Source organism: Chiloscyllium plagiosum, chromosome 4 (assembly GCF_004010195.1).
Source record: "Chiloscyllium plagiosum isolate BGI_BamShark_2017 chromosome 4, ASM401019v2, whole genome shotgun sequence".
NCBI classification, from domain to species: domain Eukaryota; kingdom Metazoa; phylum Chordata; class Chondrichthyes; order Orectolobiformes; family Hemiscylliidae; genus Chiloscyllium; species Chiloscyllium plagiosum.
Window position 1 is genome coordinate 8,160,548 of NC_057713.1, and position 23,103 is coordinate 8,183,650.

The 23,103-nt window shown below is 38.6% G+C and overlaps 1 protein-coding gene across 9 annotated transcripts in view; it reads left to right on the plus strand.

The window, feature by feature from the left end:
* Nucleotides 1-23,103, plus strand: part of LOC122548836 (vacuolar protein sorting-associated protein 13B-like) — a 968,370-nt gene that overhangs the window by 122,280 nt on the left and 822,987 nt on the right. For all 9 annotated transcript variants that reach the window (XM_043687672.1, XM_043687667.1, XM_043687669.1 and 6 more), the window contains exon 8: nt 15,538-15,818. In XM_043687672.1, the coding sequence (XP_043543607.1) occupies nt 15,538-15,818 (281 nt within the window). The remainder of the gene's footprint in view (nt 1-15,537; nt 15,819-23,103) is intronic.

Consider the following 23,103-nt stretch of genomic DNA (forward strand, 5'->3'; position numbering starts at 1 on the left):
ACACTAGCTTTCAGAGTGCTGCTCCTTCAACAGGTGATCACTGTCACCTGTTGAAGGAGCAGCGCTCTGAAAGCTAGTGTGCTTCCAATTAAACCTGTTGGACTATAACCTGATGTTGTGTGATTTTTAACTTTGTACACAATTTTAAGCAGTATTGAGCTATGTTTGCCATGCTGAAAAGATTTGTTGTTCTTGATTTGAAGAGTCATACTTTGTACTTAGCCCTTAAGTAAACAAAACATATATTGTTGCAGTTGTAAGTCCCTGTCAAATTATTTGTGCTGTTGAAGAAAGAATAGAGTGTCAGGGTTTACAGAATTCAGAAATAATGTAGTAGTGTTTGCTATGAGTATGTTATTGCTGTGGGTGCAAGTTATGTGCACTTTAACACAGTACGTAATTATAGCATTGCTTTGAAAAAGACAAGTTCAGCAAGGAAGAAGCTCTCTAAAACATGATATGAGCAAGCTTGGGTAATTGATTTAATGGTTTGCTACAAACAGCTGTTAAGTTTGTAGTTTGAACATTGAAATCTGTTGTAATAACAATGTCTAAGAAGCTGCTCTGGCCATAACTTTGTTGACAATTGATGTTATGATACCTCTTTAATGTTGTGGAATATATCATCTGTTATAATTCCCATATTATCCAGTTGCATTTTCTCATACTTAATGTGAAGAAACAGTTTGTGTAAGGAAAGCCAAGCATGCTATGACATCAAAATATAACCCTGTCTGTAAAAAATAATCTGGTAATTCATGTGCCCTGACACAGCAAAAAGAAATAAGAGCAGAGTAAATCACAGTCATATTGCTTGCTTTGCTGTTCAGTACGCTTGTGGCTACTTCTGTATCTAATCTGTACTTTCCAGCCTCATCCCTGTATCTCTTGATTCAGTTCATGTTCAAAAATCTATTAATGGGTATTCATTTTGCCTAAGATAATGTGGATGCCCTACCTTATGTCTTCATAGTAACTTCAAACTCTAAAATATGCTTATGCTCTTTCCCCAAAGTCCTGCATACTCTTGGAAGCACTTTTTTTGACAGTACTTCCAGAATATTATTCATTGCTTTTTTTTTTGTTTGCATTAATTTGTGTGTTGTGAAAATCACTGCTGGGCCAGCATTTATTGCCCATCCTTAGATATCCTTAAGAAAATGATGATAAGCTGCTTTCTTAAACCACTGCAGTCCATTTGGTGTAAGAAGCCCTAAAATGCCATTAGGGAGGTCCAAGATTTTGACCCAGAGGCGCTTAAGGACCAGCAATATATTTCCAAGTAAGGAATGTCCGTGACTTGGAGAGGAACTTGCAAGTGGTAGTGTTGCCATGTATTTGTTGTTCTTGTTCTTCTGATGGAATTGGTCATGGTTTGGACAGTGCTGTCTCTCCTCTAACCTCCTTCATCTCTCCTTCTGCTCCACCTTTGTTGGCAGAACTATTTGTTCTTTTTACCTCATGTTGAGTTTCTCTGTGAAGGGATGCTCAAAATGTACGTCCAAAAATTAAGATTTTAATTCTTCAGTTAGTATTTAGCATCCCTTTGTTTTTGCTTTACTTGTGATTCATTTTGAGCTGTGAGTTTATTGTCCAAGTCTAATTGCTTTTGGAAAGCTCGTTTCTCTGTGATGCAATTTACCCGAAAGATGCCAAATAAATGTGAGATGATTGATTTGTGGTAGAAGAAAGTAGGAACATGAGTAGGCCATTCAGTCCCTCGAACCTGTTCTATCATTCAGTGAGATCACGGCTGATCTGAGATCTTAATTGCCTTTAGCCCATATCTTTAATACGTTTGCTTAACAAATTTTTATCTATCCCAGATTTAAAGTTAACAATTGAATTGAATTGCCTTCAACACTACTTTCCCCTTGAGACTGATTATTAAACTTAGTGATCTCGGACTAAGCTCTACTCTCTGCAACTGGATTCTTAGTTTCCTGACCCACAGGCCTCAATCAGTGAAGACTTGGGTGTGTACTCAGCCCCCTACTGTACTCACTGTGTGGGGGAGATGTTACTAACTAAACCTTTATTTAGAAATTTCAAGGGTGCGTGGGAGCAACATGAATTCTGATTACAGATATAGCATGAATTAATAGAATTTGCTTTGTTCCAAAATTCTATCTGGGACATAAATTAAAATCATTGAGAGAGTAGAGGAAAGATGGCTCATTTGTAAATGATGAGAGTTTATTAAGCAGTCTATTAAATTAAATGAAGGCAGACTATGTTTGATATGATGACTTTACATTGACTATTTACCATACCTGTAAAGCTATTTAACTTAAATGGCAGAAGTAGGGATCTTGTGGTGCAATAGTAGTGTCCTTATCATTTATGCCAGAAGATACAGTTTCAAGTGCCACCATTGCTCCAGAGGTGTGTAATAATCTTTCTGAATAGGCTGAAAATGTCTCAACAATAGAATGGCTGAGAAGTTTAGAACAGCACTCTTTTTGTGTGCTCTATCTGATTTGAGTGTTTATCTATTAGGTAGTCAGCGACATATATAAGATTCACAATATATAAATATGACTTACTCCTGCTAGCCAACTCATTTGTGATCTGAGCCATTGGAAAGGCAAAGGTGGGTTCCCCAATATTTGCATGTCAGTAATTTACTCAGCTTGGCTGGTTATTTGGTTATAACTATATAGGATGAATAAGCAACTGTTCACTGTTGTCTTTGTCTGAGTGAAACTAAATTAGTTTTGACAGCTCCTATCTTTTCTGGACTTATGACCCTGACTTGAACAACCACAGCTGCTAATATATATATATTTAACTACTGTGGCACATCTCTTCAAAAGAAGCTGATTTGCTGCAGGGCTTGATGAATGTTGACAAAAATGAAGGCCAGTTTTTTTAAAAATGTAGAGTTCACATTGATCCCTGAACGTTATGCATGCTTATAAATCAGTCTTTACTCTTGATCATGGGTCAGTTTATGCTCTTGACCTACACCATGGGTACATGTTGTCCATATATGATGGAAATGTATGAATAGTGAATGTGTCGAATGACTTAGAAAAATTCTGTGCCTGCTGATCAATGAGTAAACTTTTGTAGAATTAATATTGACTTTGTAAGTGAATTATCATTTATTTCAATCAACTAGAGAGTTAGAATAATCAAACTGAACTTCTTGATGCTGGTAGCTAATTAGTTATTTTACACAAATGAAATGAAGTCTCAGTGTTGAAGATTGTGATCCATCCATCACCAGCTTCGAATCATCATGAGTTAACCTGTCTGGTGTTGATTTTTCTCAAAAATTGAATGGCTCAGTGGTCAACAATACTGTCTCAATGTGTCAGGGACCTGGATTTGATTCCTTTGTGGGTGACTGGATGGAGTTTGCATATTCTCCATGTGTCTGCAGGGGTTTCATCTGGGTGCTCCGGTTTCCTCCTACAGTCTAAAGATGTGCAAGTTGGGTGGATTGACCATGCTAAATTGCCCTGTAGTGTCCAGGGATGTACAGGTTAGATGGATTAGCATGGGATATGCAGGGTTACGGGGATTGGGTCTGAGTGTGATCCTCTTCAGAAGATCGGTGCAGATTGGATGGGCATAATGGCATCTTTCTGCCTGCATGGATCCTATGATTCTAAAATTCTTTCTCTAAAGCCATTTATTTTAAAAGTGAGCATTAAGGGCAAGGACTGATTAGGGATCGTCACCTCAGCTTTCTTTAGGGGAAGTTGTATCTCACTAACTGAGTCTTTTTGAAGAGGTGAAAAGACGATTGATGAACGCAGAGCAGTAGATGTTATCCGTGTGGACTTCAGCAGAGTGTTCGACAAGGTACTGCTTGGGCTGGTTTATAAGGTAAGACCACATGGGATCCGTGGGTACTGGCAAATTGGTGTCAGAATTGGCTTGAAGGTACAAGACAAAGGGTGGTAGTAGAGGGTTGCTTTTTGGACTGGAGACCTGTGACCACAATGATTGGTGCTGGGTCCACTGCTTTTTGTCATTTATATAAATGATTTGAATGTCAACAGAAGAGATAAATTTGCAGATGACACTAACTGAGATGATGTAGTAGTGGACAGAGAAGAAGGTTGCCTCAGAGTACAATAAAACCTTGATCTAATAGGCCAATGGGCCAAGGAATGGAAGATAGTTTAATTTCGATAAATGTGAGGTGTTGCATTTTGGTAAGGCAAATCAGGGCAGGACTTATACACTTAATGGTTTGGTCCTGGAGAGTGTTGCTGAACAGAGAGACCTTGGGGTGCAGGTGCACAGTTCCTTGAAAGTGGAGTCCCAGGTTGACAGAGTGATGAAGAAGGCATTTGGTATGCCTTCATTGATCAGAACATTGCATATAGGAGTTGGGACATCTTGTTATGTCTGTGCGTAATATTGGTGAGTCCATGTTTTGAATACTGCGTACAGTTTTGTTTGCTTTTCTATCCGAAAGATGTTGTTAAACTTGAGAGGGTGCAGCAAAGATCTACAAGGATGTTGCTGAGACTGGAGGTTTGAATTATAGGGACAAGTTATAGGGACTCTGGGCCTTTTTTCCTTGGTATGTCAGAGACTGAGGGGTGACCTGATAGAGGTTTATAAAATCATGAGGGGCATGGATAGGGTGAGTAACCAAGGGCTTTTTCCTAGGATTGGGGAGTTGAAAACTAGAGGGCATAGGTTTAAGGTGAGAGGGGAAAGATTTAAAAAGGACTTGAGTGGTACGTGTATGAAATGAACTGCCAGAGGAAGTGGTGGAGGCGGATATATTTCCAATATTTAAAAGGTATTTGAATGGATATGTAATAGGGTTGAGAAGGATTTAGGCCAACTGCTGGCAAATTGGGCTGGATTAATTTAGAATATCTGGTTAGCATGGACGAGTTGGATCGAAGGGTCTGACATCTCTGTGACTCTATCACTCTAAAAATGTTAAAAAAAAACAGAAGTATGTAGATTTTACTGACAGTATCTTGATCAAGTTTGATTTGAGCCAAAGTTAGACTGAAAAATCTGTTTCTGTGCTATATAATGTTATGATTATTATAATAGGAACTGGTAGGAATAAAAAGCAAAGTGCTTGAAGGTTTTCTTATATTTATGGTCAAAGAAGTTGTTGTTTCCTCAGACTGCATGGTTAAAGTTTTGTTTGTGTGTGTGCTTGGAATGAAACTCTTGTGGCACAGTTGTAATGTTCCTCCCTCTTTGCCAATAGATTAGATCAAAGCTGATCTGATTGTAAACTCAAGTCCACATTCCCACCCACTCCAGAAAACATATCACAGCCTTTCTTTATTATTTATGTTTATTATAAATATGATTATTAAAAAATTATCATAAAATATCCCAAGAACTCTGCTTTCATCACCTGTCCTGAAACAGAACCTGCTGAGAAAGAAAGCTCACCTCATCTCTGTTTTAAATGGACAGCATCATGTTTTTAATCGTAGTTCTATATTCTTGAAGATGAACCATCTTTCACCCTCAGGTTTTTACTTGTTTTAACCAAGTTGTGCCTTGCTCATCCAAACTCCTGCAGATATAAGCTTTGCCTATCTAGTCTTTCCTCATTAGACAACCAATCTATTTCTATTAAGCCAGTAAACTTTCTCTGTGTTGCTTCTAGTGCATTTATGCCGTTCTTTAAATAAGATAACTATTACTGTGCATGGTGATCCACTGAGCATGTTTGACAGAGCACCATTGTCATTTCTAGATAACCTCCCCCCCCCATGGACAGACAGACACAGAGAGACACACACGCACACACAGATACACTACTACGCATTCAACTTAATTTGTCTTTTTCTATCCACTTATATAATCTGTTCAACTAATTTTGTAATTTCTGAGCTATCTCCTCGAATGATTCTATTACCCCTGCAGGATTGATGTCATATGCAAACTGCTATATTTTACATTTAAAAGTCTGTTCTCCATAGTTATTTTTTAGCTGTTCTGATATTGGCAAAGATAGTATGCACCCATTATACTATTAATGCTATTGTTAATTCCAGATACATCTGGTCACTTAAGTTGTCAAAAGCAACAAAGAGTTAATCACTTGACTGTTAGTGCAGTGACTTTATCCCAATTTAGCCTCAATTGAATTTTGTGGCCTTCATAGCATGGCCTTGTCAAGTATACTAATGTGTTTTTGCTTTGTACGTTTTCAGATTTACTCCACTGTGCAATCATAAATTCCCTTAATGGAGTACTGTTTCTAAAGTCCACAGGTACTTCCAAATTACTGGAAAGGCAGATGTACAAGTTCTTTTTGGAATTTAATAGTTTCCATTTCTGTGAAAACAATATGTAACTTGCAGAAAGTTTTGGAGTTGTCTCAGTTTTAAGGTGGTCATGTGGAATGTCAAAAGGGTCAATCATCCTATTAAGTGGTGAAAAATTATAGCCTTTACAAAAATGGAAAAGATCCAAATTGCTTTCTTGTATTTGAACAATTTTGTGCTACTGTAATGTAGGTTTGTTTTGGAAACCCAAAGGTTTCCGCTGACTACACTCTTTCCACAACTTTAGTGCATACTAATGACTTTGGACATGACAATCTGGACACTTCATTATTCATCACATGGACCCTCTAATTTTTCTTTCATTAACTTCTCAATGAACGGTAGCAGATGTTTGGTACAAGACTGTGTAAGTGTGTTTGGGTTTGAAATTAATCAAAGTAAGGAAAAACTAGGCAGAACAGAATATTTTTCTTCCCATCATTTATGTCTGTAAAGAGTGGTAGGTTGATTTGATTCTGCATTGAATTAACCTTCTGAAATTCTAGCTGGCTGAGGGGTATGTTTTGTTCTCTTTAAAATGGTGTTTAAAAGATCTTTCTATCGACTTGTTTAATGTGTTCTCTGGGTAAACTTAACCCTTGATTGGAGAGATCTTGACATATACATGTGGAGCGGATGTTTGTTCTTATGGGAGAATTCAGGACCAAGGGTCACTGTTTAAAACTAAAGGATTAACCATTTAAAACTGCGATGAGATGAAATTCTTGTTTCCAGAGAGTTATGCGTCATTGCAGCTTTCTTCCTGAAAAGGCGATGAAGAGGAGTCTTTGCGTATTTTAAGTCAGAGCTGGATAGATTCTTGTTAAGGAAACAGGTGAAAGGTTATCAGGGTTATGTGGGAATGTAGATTTGGACAAGGAAAAAGTTAAAGTAACATAATTATAAATAAAAGGAACTGAATGTTGCGATTAATTTGTAATGTAAGGAAGGTGAGTGAAAACGTTTCTTGTGCATGAAAAACACATTGTTACATTTACTTTGGCTTCAACACAATTTTATTATGTTGTAAGAAAAGCAATTAGTGGTTTGATTTTCAATTTTTTAAAATGCAGTTCTATGGGCAATGTGAACAACATAAACAAGATCAAAGTTGGAAATTTGGTGCCCAACAGAAAGGAGGCCTTGAATAGTTAGTAGTAGTTAATATTCTCAATAAATATTTATATTTGCCGTGATTGTATTGTATGGCAGAGTAAGGTCAAGGGGATGTATGGTGCTAAGTGCCCCAGGCACAACCATACTCAACTGTTTCATCAGTGACTTTCCTTCCACCTAAGGTTGGAAGTGAGGATTCTCCCTTGTTGCACAATGTTCAGTCCCAGAGGGCAAAAGAGGGCTACTTGTTGATTTTCAGGGACTGCGACTTGGAATAATAGAGAACCTCATTCAAACAAGATGCAGGGTATATAATGGAGAGTTGAGGAGAAATTTCTTCACTCAAAACATTATGAATCTTTGGAGTTCTTGACCCAGAGGGTTCTTGGATGCTCCATCATACTCATCATCATTATATTTAATGATGCTAAAGACTTTCGGTCTCTCAAGGAATTGAGGAATGGGGGAATGAGCAGGAAAGTGAATTTGTGCCATGATCATAATGCATGCCAGGACAGGTACAATAAGAACATAAAAAAACAGTAGCAGGACTAGGCCACCTGAGCCCACTCCGCCATTCATGGCCTCAGCTCCACTTACCATAATGATGGACTCTATGATAACTCCAACTCCTCTAAAGTATGTTCTTTTGTTCTTATGACTTTATAATATGAAAAGTATTTTGTATTGGTGAGGCAAAGTACTTTTTTATTTAATCACGTGAGTAGGTGTTGCAGGCTGGACTAGAATTTATTGCCCATCATTGACTAACCTCAGTGTCAGAGAAGTTGACTTGGATGCCGATAACATAAAAACTAACTGTAAAAGTTTCTATAGGAGTGTGAAGGGAAAACAATTGTGATGGCAAATGTAGGTTTCTCACAGTCTGAAGCAGGGAAATTTATAATAGGGGGCAATTTCCAACTTTGGTTCTGTGTTCATAATGGAGGACACAAAGTATATACCAGAAATGTTAGGGAACACAGGGTTTTGACAAAGGAAGGAACTGAAGGAAATTGATATGCGCAGGGAAATGGTGTTGGGGAAATTGATGGGATTGAAGACCAATGAATCCTCAGCCCCTGACAATCTAGATTAGATTAGATTACTTACAGTGTACATCCCAGAGAACTTAGAAAAATGGCCCTAGCAACAGTGGATGCATTGGTGACCATCTTCCAATATTTAATTGACTCCAGAATAGTTTCTACATATAGGAGGGTAGCTAATGTAACTCCCCTTTAAGAAGATAGACAAGGAATACCAGGAATTGTAGACCAGTCACTCTGCTGTCGGTAGTGGGAAAATGCTAGAGTCAATTACAAAAGAATTAATGGCTGCGCATTTAGAAAGCAGTTGCAATATTGGACAGAGTCATTATGGACTTATGAAAGCGAAATCATGCTTGACAAATTTACTAGAATTCTTTGAGGATATAATGAGTTGATAAAGGAGAGCCAGTGAATTTGATTTACTTAAAATGAGGTCCCACATAAGAGATTAGCATGTAAAATTAAAAAGCATGGGATTGGGGAGTAGCTTATTGAGATGAATAGAAAGCTGGTTGGCAGATAGGAGACAAAGGGTAATAAGAAATAGGTCTTTTTCTGAATGGCAAGCAGTGACTAGTGGGGCACTTCAGGGATCAGTGCTATAACCCCACCTATTCACAGTATATGTTAATTACTTGGATGAGGGAATGAAATGGAGTATCTCAATTTGCATATGACACAAAGCTAGGTAGGAGGGTTACTGTAGAAGGCTGCGGGGATGCATCAATGTGATTTGGACAAGCTGGGTCAGTGAGCCATGGTAGATGTAGCTTAATGTAGATAAATGGAGGTTGTCCACTTGGGTAGGAATGCAGCTTGTTATCTGAATAGTTATAAATTGAGACAATGGAATGTGCAACAAGGTCTGCTGCCCTTACATCATTAGGATAGTGGTAAGCTCCTTGAGTGTTGTTGGAGCTGCATTCATCTAAGCAAATAGTCACTCTTGACTTGTGCCTTGTAGATTGTGAACAACCTTTGGTGTGTGAGAAGGCAACTTATTCTCCTCTGACCTGCTCTTGTAGCCTCTGTATGTGTGTGACTAGACCAGTTCAATTTCTCCTCAATGGTAACTGCCAGGATGTTGTTTTATGTGGTGCTTGTCTTTGAATACCTCGGGACAATGATTAGGTTGTCTCTTGTTGGAGATGATCATTGCCTTGTATTTGTGTGATGCAAATGTTATTTGTTTTGTTGAATATATGCTGCTTGACCTCACTGGTGACATTTTCCACAGCTATGCTGATGACTGAGAATAGGGGGATATTTGACCTGATTGGACTACTACTTTTGATGGATAGGGCATACCTGGACATTTTTTCATGTGGATTTGTAGCTGTACTGGAACAACTTGTCTATGGACACAGCTAGTTGTGGAGCACAAATCCAGATCTGTTGCCTGAATATTGTCAGGACTCTCAACCTTGACAGTATCCTGTACCTCCAGCCTGGCTGTTGTAACCATATACTTGTGTTACATGTACGAGTAAAGTAGGATTTTTATGTCTGAATAAGTAACTGAATCTAAATGAAGACAAAGTCGTACAGAATTCTAGTTTTATGTTCATGCATACTTGTTTGTGTTCCTTTGTGTTAGAATTTGTGTTTAAACAGTTGCTTGTTAAAAGAAAACTAATCATTCACATTATGAAACTGTGCAAAGCATGTTTTTCTGTACATTTGAGACTCGTTTGTAATTGGGACAATAATTAAACCTTATGCATAATACTAAACTGTAACAGTAAGGCCTGCTTTAGTTTGCCATGTCCTGGGGGATCTTCACTGAATGGGCGTCAACTTGGTTTGTGGATATTGTGTGCATAACTGCCAAAAAATGGCTAATTGGAAATCCAGGAATCTACCATTATTCTCTCAACTTTCTATTATCCTGGGAACAAAATCCTTGGATGGAATCTCATATGGTTCAGAACAGTAGTTAGACCTATTTTAGAAAATATGGTTTCCATTGTTGCTTTTCTGGCAATTATATGTGGTCTCTGTTGGAGGAATGATTTAACACAGTTTTTTGGGCAGTTGCTCAACTATATCTTGGCGATTGGCAATTTAAGTGGACACAGGAGAATTGTAGGTAAGCTAGGGAAAATTTGAAATGTTGACTTCAGATTTGTTTCTTGAGTTAGGACACGTGTGCCATAAAAATGACTTCTAACATTGCCAACATTTTTAAAAAAAGTCTTGGAATGATACTGGATAACTGGAGAGTTCAGTCATTTTTGTTGACATAGATGGACTACTCTTAACTTCTAGTTAGCAAAATATTGAGGAGGGTGGCAGGAGAACATATTGAAAATACACAGTTCCAATGAAAAATTACTCACCTGAAATTTTAACTCTTCTTGTTCTATAGATGTTGCTCTGGAGAGTTGCTGAGGAGTTCAAGAAATTTCTGTTTTCTCATATTGGTCCTTTTCATAGATGCTCAGCTGTAAATTATTCAAAGTCTTGTAATATGTTCTTGTTCAGGTTATCAGGGTTAGGTGGGAATGCAGTCAGTGGTGAACAAAAAGCTTTTGCTGCCATTTAGTGTGCTTACACCTGTCCACAAACCCAAATACAAGCTATAGTGTATCAGCGCTGAAAATGTGTTGCTGGAAAAACGCAGCAGGTCAGGCAGCATCCAAGGAACAGGAGAATCGACGTTTCGGGCATAAGCCCTTCTTCAGGAATCCTGAAGAAGGGCTTATGCCCGAAACGTCGATTCTCCTATAGTGTATCAGCTTCTGATTTTGGTCATGCAAAACAATGCAGTGCTGTTACAGCAAATGTCAGGATCATATCTCTTCAACCAATCAGTTTGCTGAATTTTTACTGAGACTTTAAACCAGGTGGCTCGTTAGAATACTTAATTCAACGTAAAATTATGTATTGGAAACAACCAAGATGAGGAAAAGAATTTGATAAAAAGAGAGGCTGGATAAACTAATTTACAGTTTTCTTTAGAGCAAAGGGGTTGTGGGGCAACCTGATTAAGGTCTAAAAGATTAAATGGTGCATGGATAGGTTGAATACAAAGCAGTTGTTCCCCTCAGTTGAAGGGCCAGTAACAAAGGGGCATAAATTTTAACATGCATGGAAGGATGTTTCATGGGGAATTGAAGAAAGGATTTTTTTCTCTCCCAGAAGGTGCTAGTGATCTGGGAGGGTAGAAGAGGTAAGTAATCTCAGTCTTTAAAAAGTACTTGTTGAACACTTGACGTGTCATAACATTCAAGGCTACGGGCCAAGTGTTGGACAACATAACTTGTGTAAATTTAGTATAGTGTTAGCAGTATAGACTTGATGAGTTGAAAGGCCTCCTCTGCATTGTCTGTTTCTATCATTCTGGGTAATTATTTTTTTAAATATTTTTCATGTTTGGCTTTAGGATGGCATAATCTGTTTGTAAGCAGTTTTCTGCCAGTTGTTGATGAATGGCTAGAATCCTTCAGGGAGTGTTTAAAAAGAAAACGATTGGTTCCAATTTTTTTTCTCCGTGACTAATATTTCGAGTTCCTGAAAAAAGGCTTCAAACCAAGAAAAAAATCCAAATGCTGTATGTTCATAATGGGGGTAATTAAATTTACCCGCTGAATTTATTTCTGTGTCTTTTAGTTGAAAATCACACAACACCAGATTATAGTCCAACAGGTTTATTTGGAAGCACTAGCTTTTGGAGCGCTGCTCCTTCATCAGGTGGTTGTGGAGTCACAATCACCTGATGAAGGAGCAGCGCTCCGAATGTTAGTGCTTCCAAATAAATCTGTTGGACTATAGCCTGCTATTGCGTGATTTTTAACTTTGTACACCCCGGTCCAAAACCAGCATCTCCAAATTGTGTCTTTTAGTATCTTCATTAAATTTGAAGTCAGCTTCATATTTTTACAACATTAGATGAACCAATCTTTCTGCAGTTGAGCTTTGAGCCTATGCCGTAGTTTGCAGAATCCACTCCTATAGAGACTGTGTAGGATGTGCATATCTTGCTTAGCGAATGAACTTGGAAAGAGGGAATTGTCCAACAAAGAGAGATTGAATGGACTTAGACCTATATACCCTGGAGTTCAGCAGAATTGGAGATGATGTAATGAAAGATATTAAGTTCTTCAGGAATTGACAGACTGGATGCTGGGAAATTATATTCCCCTGGCTCGGGAATTTACAACATGGGATCACAGTATCAGAATAAGGGATTGTCTTATTAGGAGTAAAGTGAGGAAATATTTATGACTGAAAATGTTTTCAGTCATAGAGTCCGAGAATCATACAGCATGGAAACAGGCCATTTGGCCTAACTCGTTGATGCTGACTAGGTTTCCTAAATTGAACTAGTTCCATTTGTCTGTGTCTGGTCTATATCCTTCTAAACCTTTCCTATCCATTTACCTGCCCAAATCACTTTTGAATGTTGTGATTGCACCTGTGTCTACTACTTCCTTTGGTAGTATGTTCCATATACCCACCACACTGTATGTGAAAAATTTTCACCATTCTATTAAAGCTTTTTTCAGCTTAGGTATAAACTAAGCCACATGCAAATTATAGCCATCTCTTTTCAACCTAAACCTCAAACAAAAAACTAGTGTACGACTGGATGGTACCACTTCCCATAACAGCCAATGGTTACAGGTCCCGTACAGAATTGGAGAGGAAGGACGATCTGGGCACCAAGGTTTTGTGAATTGCTTCCAGAGGCAATATGGGCTGCAGGTGATTCCAGTCCCAATTAGAAAATCAGGAACCAGATGAGAATTCAATGTCAATGGAAGTGCCAATTAAAATTCATTGGGAATGGGGGATTAAAATCAATAAATCTCATCGCGAGTTGGTATGAAGGGCATTTGGTTGTGAATTAATTGAGAATTGGAATTCAATGCCAGGGGATGGGGTTCATTGCTAACTGGTGTGTATGAATATGGATTTTTCACAGTGCCTGAGGAGGCTTATGCTTCATCTGTACAAGTACCAGGCAAGATAACTTGGCCTGTCTGTAGGTGATGGCTTTGCTCGTGGAGTTTGTCCTCTCAGTGCCGTTCTTATGCAGAAATAGCAAAAAGAGCTCCTTGAGCATGCTCCACCTCAAAGCCATTTTCCCACATTGCCCAGGAGATCCTTAACATCTTTAATATCTAAAATGCACTGATCTCAGTCTTGAACACATTTAATGATTGAGCAGACACAGCTCTCAGCGACAGAGAACGCAAAGATTCACCATCCAGTAAGTGAAGAAATTCCTTTGTGTCTAATCCTAAATGGCCTGCAGCTGATTGTGAGACACTGTCTCCTGGGTCGAGACTGTCCCAGCGAAGAAACAATTTTTTCCTTAGCGACCCTGAGAAAATTCTTCACCATTCAATGGGATCGCCTCTAACCTTTCTAAGCTTGAGAATATTAACCTAAAATCAAGTTCTCCTCGTGGGAAAACCCTGCATCTGAGGAATCAGCCTCGTGATGACGATATCTTCTTTCTGACTGGACAATACATAGAGCAGTGGGTCAGACAATGTGAACAACTGGACGACACCTTCAACTTTGGGAAATGGCCCAAGGCACTTCACAGGTGGTCAAATAAAATCTGACAATGAATTATGTTAAGCAATATTAGAACAGCTGACTGAAAGCTTTGCCTAAGGGACAAACATGTTTTTGGGAGTATCGTAAATGAGGAAGAGATATAAGAACCACTGAGTGTGACTTTGAACAGAGTACTGGGAATTGGTTGTAGGAAAAAGTAGTGAAAGAAGGGAAGGAGGAACTCTGTTGTTTTTTCTGAGCTCTTTCACCCTGTAGGAATTGATTTTTATCTACTCGAGGAGAGATGTTTGGGAAGTATCTACTATGTGGTATCTACTCCAAATCTTTAAAGTAAGAACACAAGAATTAAGAGCAGGAGTAGGCCATTTAGCCCCTCAAGGCAAAAGTGAGGACTGCAGATGCCGGAAATCAGAGTCTGGATTAGAGAGGCACAGCAGATCAGGTAGCATCCGAGGAGTATGAAAATCGATGTTTTGGGCAAAAGCCCTTATCAGGACTGAACGTAGGGAGCCCTCAGGGTGGAGAGATAAATGGGAGGGGTGCGGGGCTGGGGAGAAGGTAGCAAAGAGTACAATGGGTGGATGGGGATGGGGATGAAGGTAATAGGTCAGCGAGGAGGATGGAGTGGGTAAGTGGGGAGGAAGATTGGCAGATGGGACAGGTCATGAGGACGGTGCTGAGCTGGAAGGTTGGAACTGGGTTAAGGTGGGGGGAGGGTAAATGAGGAAACTGGTGACGTCCTCATTGATGCCCTGTGGTTGAAGTGTTCCAAGGCGGAAGATGAGGCGTTCTTCCTCCAGGTGTTGTGCGGTGAGGGAGTGGTAGTGGAGGAGGCCCAAGATCTGCATGTCCTCGGCAGAGTGGGAGGGGGAGTTGAAATGTTGGGCCACGAGGCGGTGGGATTGATTGGTGTGGGTGTCCCGGAGATGTTCCCTAAAAGGCTGTGCGAGAAGGCTCCCCAATTTAGAGGAGAGTGCATTGGGAGCAATGGATACAATAAATGACATTGGTGGATATGCAGGTGAAACTTTGATTGATGTGAAAGGCTCCTTTGAGGCCTTGGATGGAGGTGAGGGGGGAGGTGTGGGTGCAGGTTTTGCAATTCCTGCGGTGGCAGGGGAGGGTGCCAGGAGAGGAGGGTGGGTTGTTTGGGTGAGCATGGACCTGACCAGGTAGTCACGGAGGGAACGGTCTTTGCGGAAAGTGGAAACGGGTGGGGAGGGAAATTTGTAACCTTTGGAATGTATAATCGGCATTTTCTTCATTATTTTATCCAAGGTGGAAATGTGCTGTGACAATTTTGTTGTGATACCTGTGATATACCTTGTGATTGCGTCATGGCATGAAAATGGCTGAACACTATAATCTGTAGCTACTGTTGGTAAATATGTTAACAATGTTGGCTGCAGTCATTATTTTCATGCCCAGTATTGATCTGAGATTTTTAAGCTGGTAAAAGCCACTGATTGGGAGGTTTCTCTTCTGATGGGGCGGTGGGAGGGCCACTGTTAAATTGTCGTCAGCTGTTTAAATATGGCATTAAAGTTGAGTGCTTGTGTCCACAGGTACTGAATCTGAAACAGGACCTCAAGGACAACATGCATGCCAGTACCAGAGTATGGATGCCCAACAGCAGTTACAGCAGCAAGGTGGTGATGACGATCAAGGATGGGTATCTTGGGCGTGGTCTTTGGTTCCTGCACTGGTCAGTTATTCTGAAGAGGGTGATGAAAGCTATGAGGTTGATGAAAATGGCATCAAAATAAATTGTCCAAGATCATCACCACCTAAGGATCCAATTATTTCTGTGGGAATTTACTGCACCAAAGCTACTATCACTTTTAAGGTTTGTTTAAAAAAACAGCTCAACAAGGCTGACATCTACTTTGTTCATTTGCCATAAGATAGTTTCACATGTAGGTTAGAATTACAGATTTCCTCTCCTGAAGAACTTCCATGCTCCACTCCTTATTAGGTCATTTTAATGAGACTTTTTTTCCCCAGATTTATCAATTAATTGAATTTAAATCCACCAGCTGCTGTGGTGAGATTTGAACCTGTTTCAGGACCATTGGTTTGACCGTCTCTTGTTTACTTGCTCAGTAACATTAGCATTATGCTACCATTCTTTTTTCTTGACAGTACATGGTGAAAATAAGAGAAGAAGCAAGTATTTGTGAGTAGTTTAGAATTATCTATTCCAGTGGGATCCCAGTTCAATTTTGACCCGTGAACTGATCTCTTTTGTTTTGGCAAAGGCAAAACTGTAATTGCAGTCCAACATAATCATACCTACTATTTTTTTGGTGGATTTGTATCCTGGGTAGAATTTTACTTTACTCATAGATTCTCAAATGATTAATGTTAGGCCTCAGGTGAACTATTTGTCTGGGATTAATGTGTCGCAAAGCAGTAAATATTTCATGTTCTCCATATGGTAGTGATATATAAAAGTATTATTTTTCATGATATATTCTACCAGCAATGCTGAATCTTATGTGCTTAATTTCTTGGCATTGTGTATGTTCACAGATATGTGTACCTGTGGTGAGTTTGTTAACAGAAGCTTAAGTAATTTGGATATTTTAATGTTTCTGACCCACATTTTTGCAGCTCTTTTGAGTCCAATCCTGCATGTAACAAGGATTTTTTTTGTTATGGTCTTCATGTTTTTAAAAAAATGGAGATTGAGATACAGGCTATAAAAGGTAAAAGAATGATTATGAGAATGACGCCAGAACTCAAAGATTGCAACTTCAAGGTAAGAGTGTACAGGCTGGGACACTTCTCTTTAGTACAAAAGATTTGAGTATGATCTGATACTGTTTTTAAAATATTGACTTGTTTTAATTGGTTAGAAATTTTTAAAAATCTGGTTATTTGGCAGTCCAAAACAATTGGCATTATTAAGCAATATCATAGTGATAATGTCAGTAGACTAGCAATCCAGATCCCACTATAAAGTTCTGAGTTCAAAGTTTGAACTCTACTGTGACAGATGATGAGATTTGCCTCCAAGAAAAAAGTATCTGGTGTTAATAGCTACCCAATAGCAGTATTGTAAGCAGGGAAGGAATTCTGCTATCCTTATTTGGCTTGTCCTAGATGTGCCTCCAGCTTCTAGTAATGTGGCAATTCTTACATTATGGATCTGCCTACAGTGGTTCAAAAAAGCAGCTCATCACCACCTTTTCAAGGGGCAGTTAGGGATGGGCAATGAATACTGGCCCAACCAGTGACACTTATCATGCGAGTGAATTAAAATACAATAATTTTAACTGTTCTCTGAAATGACATAGCTGGTGCCTGGTTTGAGATCAATGAAATATTGTCAATAAATAATGGCCAACTAGTGGCGTTTACATCCCATGAACAAACCAAAATAAGTGAAATAATCACTTGTAGAAAGACAGAAAATAGTAGCAAAATAGGACATTCAGCCCATTGGTTCAACTCTGCCACTTAGCATGAGCATGGTTAATCTTCTATTTCAATGCCTGTTCCTGCTCTTTCTGAAGTCTTATACCCTTGAGAAATATTTCTTAAATATGTTCAGTCACTCCACAACCTTCTATGCTAGAAAATTTCACCGGTCTTTCAACCTGAGTGATGAGTATTTCCTTATCTTAGGCTGATATGGTCAACTGCACATCTTGAAACTATATTCCTTTGCATTGAAAGCATCTGCCAGTGGGAATGTCATCCCTGTGTCCAGTTAGACCTGCCCTGTCACAATTTTATGCATTGCATTGAGAGTCCCCCTCATTCTTCTAACCTCCAGTGAATGTAGGCCCACTTGCCACATGGATCTCATTACCACATTGGGTATTTTATTTTTATTCATATGATTTGGGCATCACTGACTAGGCCAGCGTTGTTACCCATCTTTAATTGCCCCGGAGAAGATGATGTTGAGTTACGTTCATGAACTGCTACAGCCTTGAGATGTGTGGACAGTGCTGTTTGGCAGGAAGTTCCAGGACTTTTCTTGTGACACTGAATACTCATCGATTTTACTCCCAGTAAGGATGGTGTTAAGCTTGGAAGAGAAATTGCAGATGGTGCCTTTCCCATGCAGTTCCTGCCTTTGTCCTTGGATTGTGTGTTTGGAAGATGTTTTCAGGGCAGCCTGATTCAATTACTGTAGCACATCTTTTAGATGGGATACACTGTGTGTCAGTGATGAACAGAGTGCAAGTTGAAAGTGGTAGTTGGATGCCAGTCAAACAGGTTGATTTGATCTGGATAGTGTCCTGATTTTTGAGTTGGAGCTGCACTCATCCAGTTCATTGGAGGGTATTCTATCACATGCCTGGCTTGTGCTTTGTAGAAGCTTTTAGATGCTTTGTAGAAGCTTGTTTGCTTATTTTGCATCTGAAAAGTAGTCTTAATGCCATTAGATATCTAAACTTTAATCATGATCCCTCAAACATTTTAACAGTCTTACCAAGGATGCAGTAGATTATTTTATTAAAAGCAGTTGCATGTATGGAACAAGAGATGCAATAAAGTTTCACTTTATTAATCCAGGAATAGAAGCTTGCTTGGGAATAGGAGTGACAACAAATATATAATGTATTATCGATATTAGTGAACTTTCTTCAATTTTTCTGGGCATTGTTCAAGTTCTGACGAGGCATAAGCTTGATTTCAGTTGAAATTTGTTTCACTGTGACAAGTTTGTTTCCCAAACCTAGAAGACTGGTAGGCCGGCCATGTGTGTTTTTCACTTTGTTCCCTGCTCAATTGAGAGCAGTCCTTACTGAGTGATTTGTCAGTCTGCATGTACATTTAAACTGGCTATCTATCCTTTTGGCTCTGATCTTAAGGAAAAACTTTCCTGCTCTGCTTGAAATAAATAAGGGCCATTCTGGTTTAATGCACCTGGGATCAGACAATTGATGCTCATTATCTCAGTTTGAAATAGCTGTGAGCTACAACATTCTATACAGTGGTACATCTGGCTTTAATGCGCATCATCAATGCCTGACTCTTTACCAAATAAACCCTTATCTAAGTGAATTCAACCTTTTGTTTTGAAAAACATATTTTGTTTTGAAAATTCAACACTTAACTGTGACCCACTCACAAATCCTTCCTGTGAAGACCAAAAAAATTATTGAAAAGTTTAGAAATGTGGTGGGATCAAAAGACTTTGGGCTGGTATTTAAATGTTGCCGTTATTCTGGTGCATGTATTTGGTTGCATCCGTGATTGATTAGTTGTAACTTTGATGGATAGACCATAGAATTATACAGCACTGAAGAAAATTGAAAAAGACTGCAGTATAGCAAACCATTCAGAAATAATTTCCTAATGATACTTAACCTAGTATTTTTTTCAATGAAAATTGCAAGGTTTAATGTAGAAAGGTGGACTTGGTAAAAAGAAAAATCTTGGTTAAAAAGACGTGAAATTGCAGCAAAAAGGTCTTCTAATCCAGCATTTCCAGTGCAGCAGTTTTTGATTATTTTGTCTGATGCTCAATAAACTACCTAGAAAACAATGGCCAAAGGGCTACAGAACATTTTGCGCTAACCATGGAAACAATAAATAGGAACTTGAGATAAGTTTATTTTTGAAAGGCTTATAAGCACATGTGGAGAACTTGAGTGTAAATCAGGAAAAGTGGAAGAAATTTCAGACTGGCAAGGAAATCAGCAATGGGCTCTTCTGTGAGTAAAGATTGAATAGAACGGGCTCGTGCCCTCTGCAGTTTTGAAGAATGAAAGGTGATCTTATTGAAACATATAGAACTTTGCAAGGGCTTGACAGGGTACGTGCCATGAGGTGGTTTCTCCTTACTAGAATGCCCATAACTTGGAACATTGATGTGGAATTGAGAGATGCTATTTAGAGTTGAGACAAAGAGAAATTTCACCACTGAAATTTGTGTATTTTTGTAATTCTCTTGTGCTGGAGGGCTGTGGCAACTCAGTTCTGAGTATATGCATAGCTGATGTCAATGGGTTTCTGGACTCTATGGGAATTGAATGTGGGGTTTGGGTGGAAGAGTGGAGTTGTGAGTAAGGATGGCGAAGATATTAAATGGCAGAGTAAGCTTAAAATTTACTGCTGCTACTTAGATGGTAATGAAAATTATTGAGAGTGGAAAAAGGCTGAGGACATTTCTGAAATCATGTGAGGATACCTGCAGCAGCTTAAAATGGAAGCTGGGAAACTTCAGGAAATGTTACAGAACCAGAGGAAACATTGCAATATGTTTAGTTAGTTTAAGTCAGACATGTTTTTTTAGAAGATTGGCTTTAGATAACTGAGACTCGGTTGTATTAAATTGTGAAATGAATGGAGAGCAGATTGACGTTTGGAACATTGAATTATCTGGTGGATAAGGTACTGGAGGCTTGATTTTCATGCGAAGTGACTGCATTTAAGTCTGGGAAATTCCACTGCATACACTCAATAAAAATAAATGGATGTTCCTTCTATAACCAGAGTGGCATTATATTCGTTGCAACCTTGGAATTTTCAGAAATATGTAAATTTTTTTTGTTATCTTAACATGAAGAACTAGGGTGAATGAATGGCCAGAATTCTAAATCTCGTGATCAAATGATGAAACAACTTAACCATAAAACACAGAATCTTATTTTACAGAAGCAGTCCTTTAACTCATACCCCACTCCCTATATCTTGCCCCAGAACCTTTCAGTTTTGTCATTCTCGCATATTACTTCACTTACTTAAAAGCTGTACAGAGTAAGTGAATGGTTACAACAGTGTTAGTTTTCTCCAATTTAGCTAGTCCCAATGTTCCTAATCCCTTTCTCCACTTCTTTTTTTCATTTTTTGTCTTCAGAGGCTTATCCAATTCCCATTTGAAAGTTTTATAATAGAATCTGCCTTTATCACTCCCATGTAGTATGTTGAAGGTGCAACCCATTCTTGGTATAAAAAAATTCCTCCTCATCTTTGTTATTTTTGTCAGGTATCTTAAATCTATGTCCTTTGATTCTTGACCTTTATGCCAATGAGAATAATTTCTCTATATGCTTTTCTCGATCCCTCATTCTTTTGAACCTTTTCTAAGGAGACCAACCTCGGCTTCTCCAACCGCGACTTCTCTAATCTGTCCATTTACTGAAGTTTTGTATTTGTGGAATCATTTTCTTGGGGGGGTGTAGGGGGTGGATGTGTTAGTATCACTGACCTAGTAACCCAGAATCTCAGGCAAATGTTGTGCTGGGTCTGAGTTGAAAACCCATCACAAGTGGTGGAATTAAAATTCAATTAATAAAGGTGGTTTCTACAATGGTGACTATGAAAGTATTATACTTATCTGATCTGGCGGACATGTGGACTCTGGACCCACTGCAATGTTGTAAACTCTTAATTGGCACTTGAAAGGGCTCACTGTTGGACTTCAGCTATTCAAAATATATGTTAATGATGTAGATGAGTAAACTAATGTAATATCTCAAAATTTACAAATGGCACAAAGCTGGATGGAAAGGTATGCTGTGAGGAGTATGCAGAGAAGATTCATTGTAATTTGGATGGGTTAAGTGGACAAAAACATGGTAAATGCAGTGGTATAACGTGGATAAACATGTGGTTATCCACGTTGACAGCAACATTATTATCTAAGAGGGGAGTGTGGAAGAAACTTGGTTGTCCTTGTATAGCAATTGCTGAAAGTAAGCATGCAGGTGCAGCAGACGGTGAAGAAGGCAAATAGTTTGTTGGCCTTCATAATGTGAGAGTTGGAGACAGGAGCAGGGATGTCTTGCTGAAAATGTAACTATAACTTCTATGTTCTTTTTGTTTGTATCTGTCTGCATGTGTATGTGGGAGTTTAAGAAGTAGAGCTTAACTTAAAAAGAATAAGTTGACAAATTATCTTTTGCTTGCCTGTGCTTAGAACTCAGTCACTTGTAATAAACAGTAGAATTCAGTCACTTGTTAATTCCAGAAATCTGGTTACTATATTCTATTAACCTGAGTTTGTCAGGCAAGCAAGTTGAAGATTTTGAGTAATCCTCAAAATGATGACTCTGGGAGTAGAATCAGTGGATCATGAAAATAAGAAGGTGCAAATGGCCACTATCCACCTTTCATCATGTAGCAATAACTTTCATTTTTAAATCATTCTGTGGACAGTAAAGTATTGATCATATGACCAAAACTGATTGATGATGAATCTTATTATTCCAAGCATCAGGAGTGAAACCAGTCATTTTAATCTGGAAATCAACAAGAAAAGAAGGACTGTTACTCCAGCCAAAAGAACAGAATTCTGTTTAACAATCACAGTCAACCCAGGCAGTGCAAAGGGATCTAATTTATTTTTATCTTCAAATATTTACTTGCAGACAATCACAGAATTGTAGAAATCTTATAGTGCAGAAGGAGGCCATCCTGTTCCTTAAGTTTGCATCGGATCTTCAAATGAGCATTATTATCCACCACAATCTTCTGTTTTATCCCCCTACCCTTACAAATTATTTTTATCTAAACAGTCATCCAACATGAATGCCTCAATTGAACCTGCCTCCACCACACTTCCAGGCAGTGCATTCCGTGTGCTAATTATTTGCTGCATGAAAATGTTTTATCTTACCTTGCATCTGCCTCTTTTGCAAAATGCTTACAATTGTGATCTCTGGACCCTTTCATGAGGAGGAGCAGTTTGTTCATATCAAAACACAACTGGATAGAGTAGATTCTAGAATCCATCTTCATGTGTGTAAGTATGTGTGCCCACATTTGAGAGTGTGTGTTTTATTGTGTTTTTCATTTTCGGCTGTTGTGTACACACACGTTATCCTTTCTTCTGATTTAGACTTAACTTCAAGTCTGATCTGTGTTTATTACTGAAAATCACAACACTCAAAAATGTTTAAGTGTAAAAATGTAAAAATACTCCCTTGTTGCTGATGCCTAAGGTGAAGAAAAAGGCAAAGGTGATGTTACCATCTCTACTGTCTTTAATGGTTATTCATAACAGCCAACCAACAATCTTGTGTAGAAGAGAACAATTACAAGTGTGGAGCCACATTCTTTATGGTTATGAATTCTTGGAAGATTAAAGTCAAATTTGATTTTTTTTTAATGTTTTCTCCCTAAATCAAATTCTGTTTCCCTTTCTGTATTTCTCTCTATGAAATGTC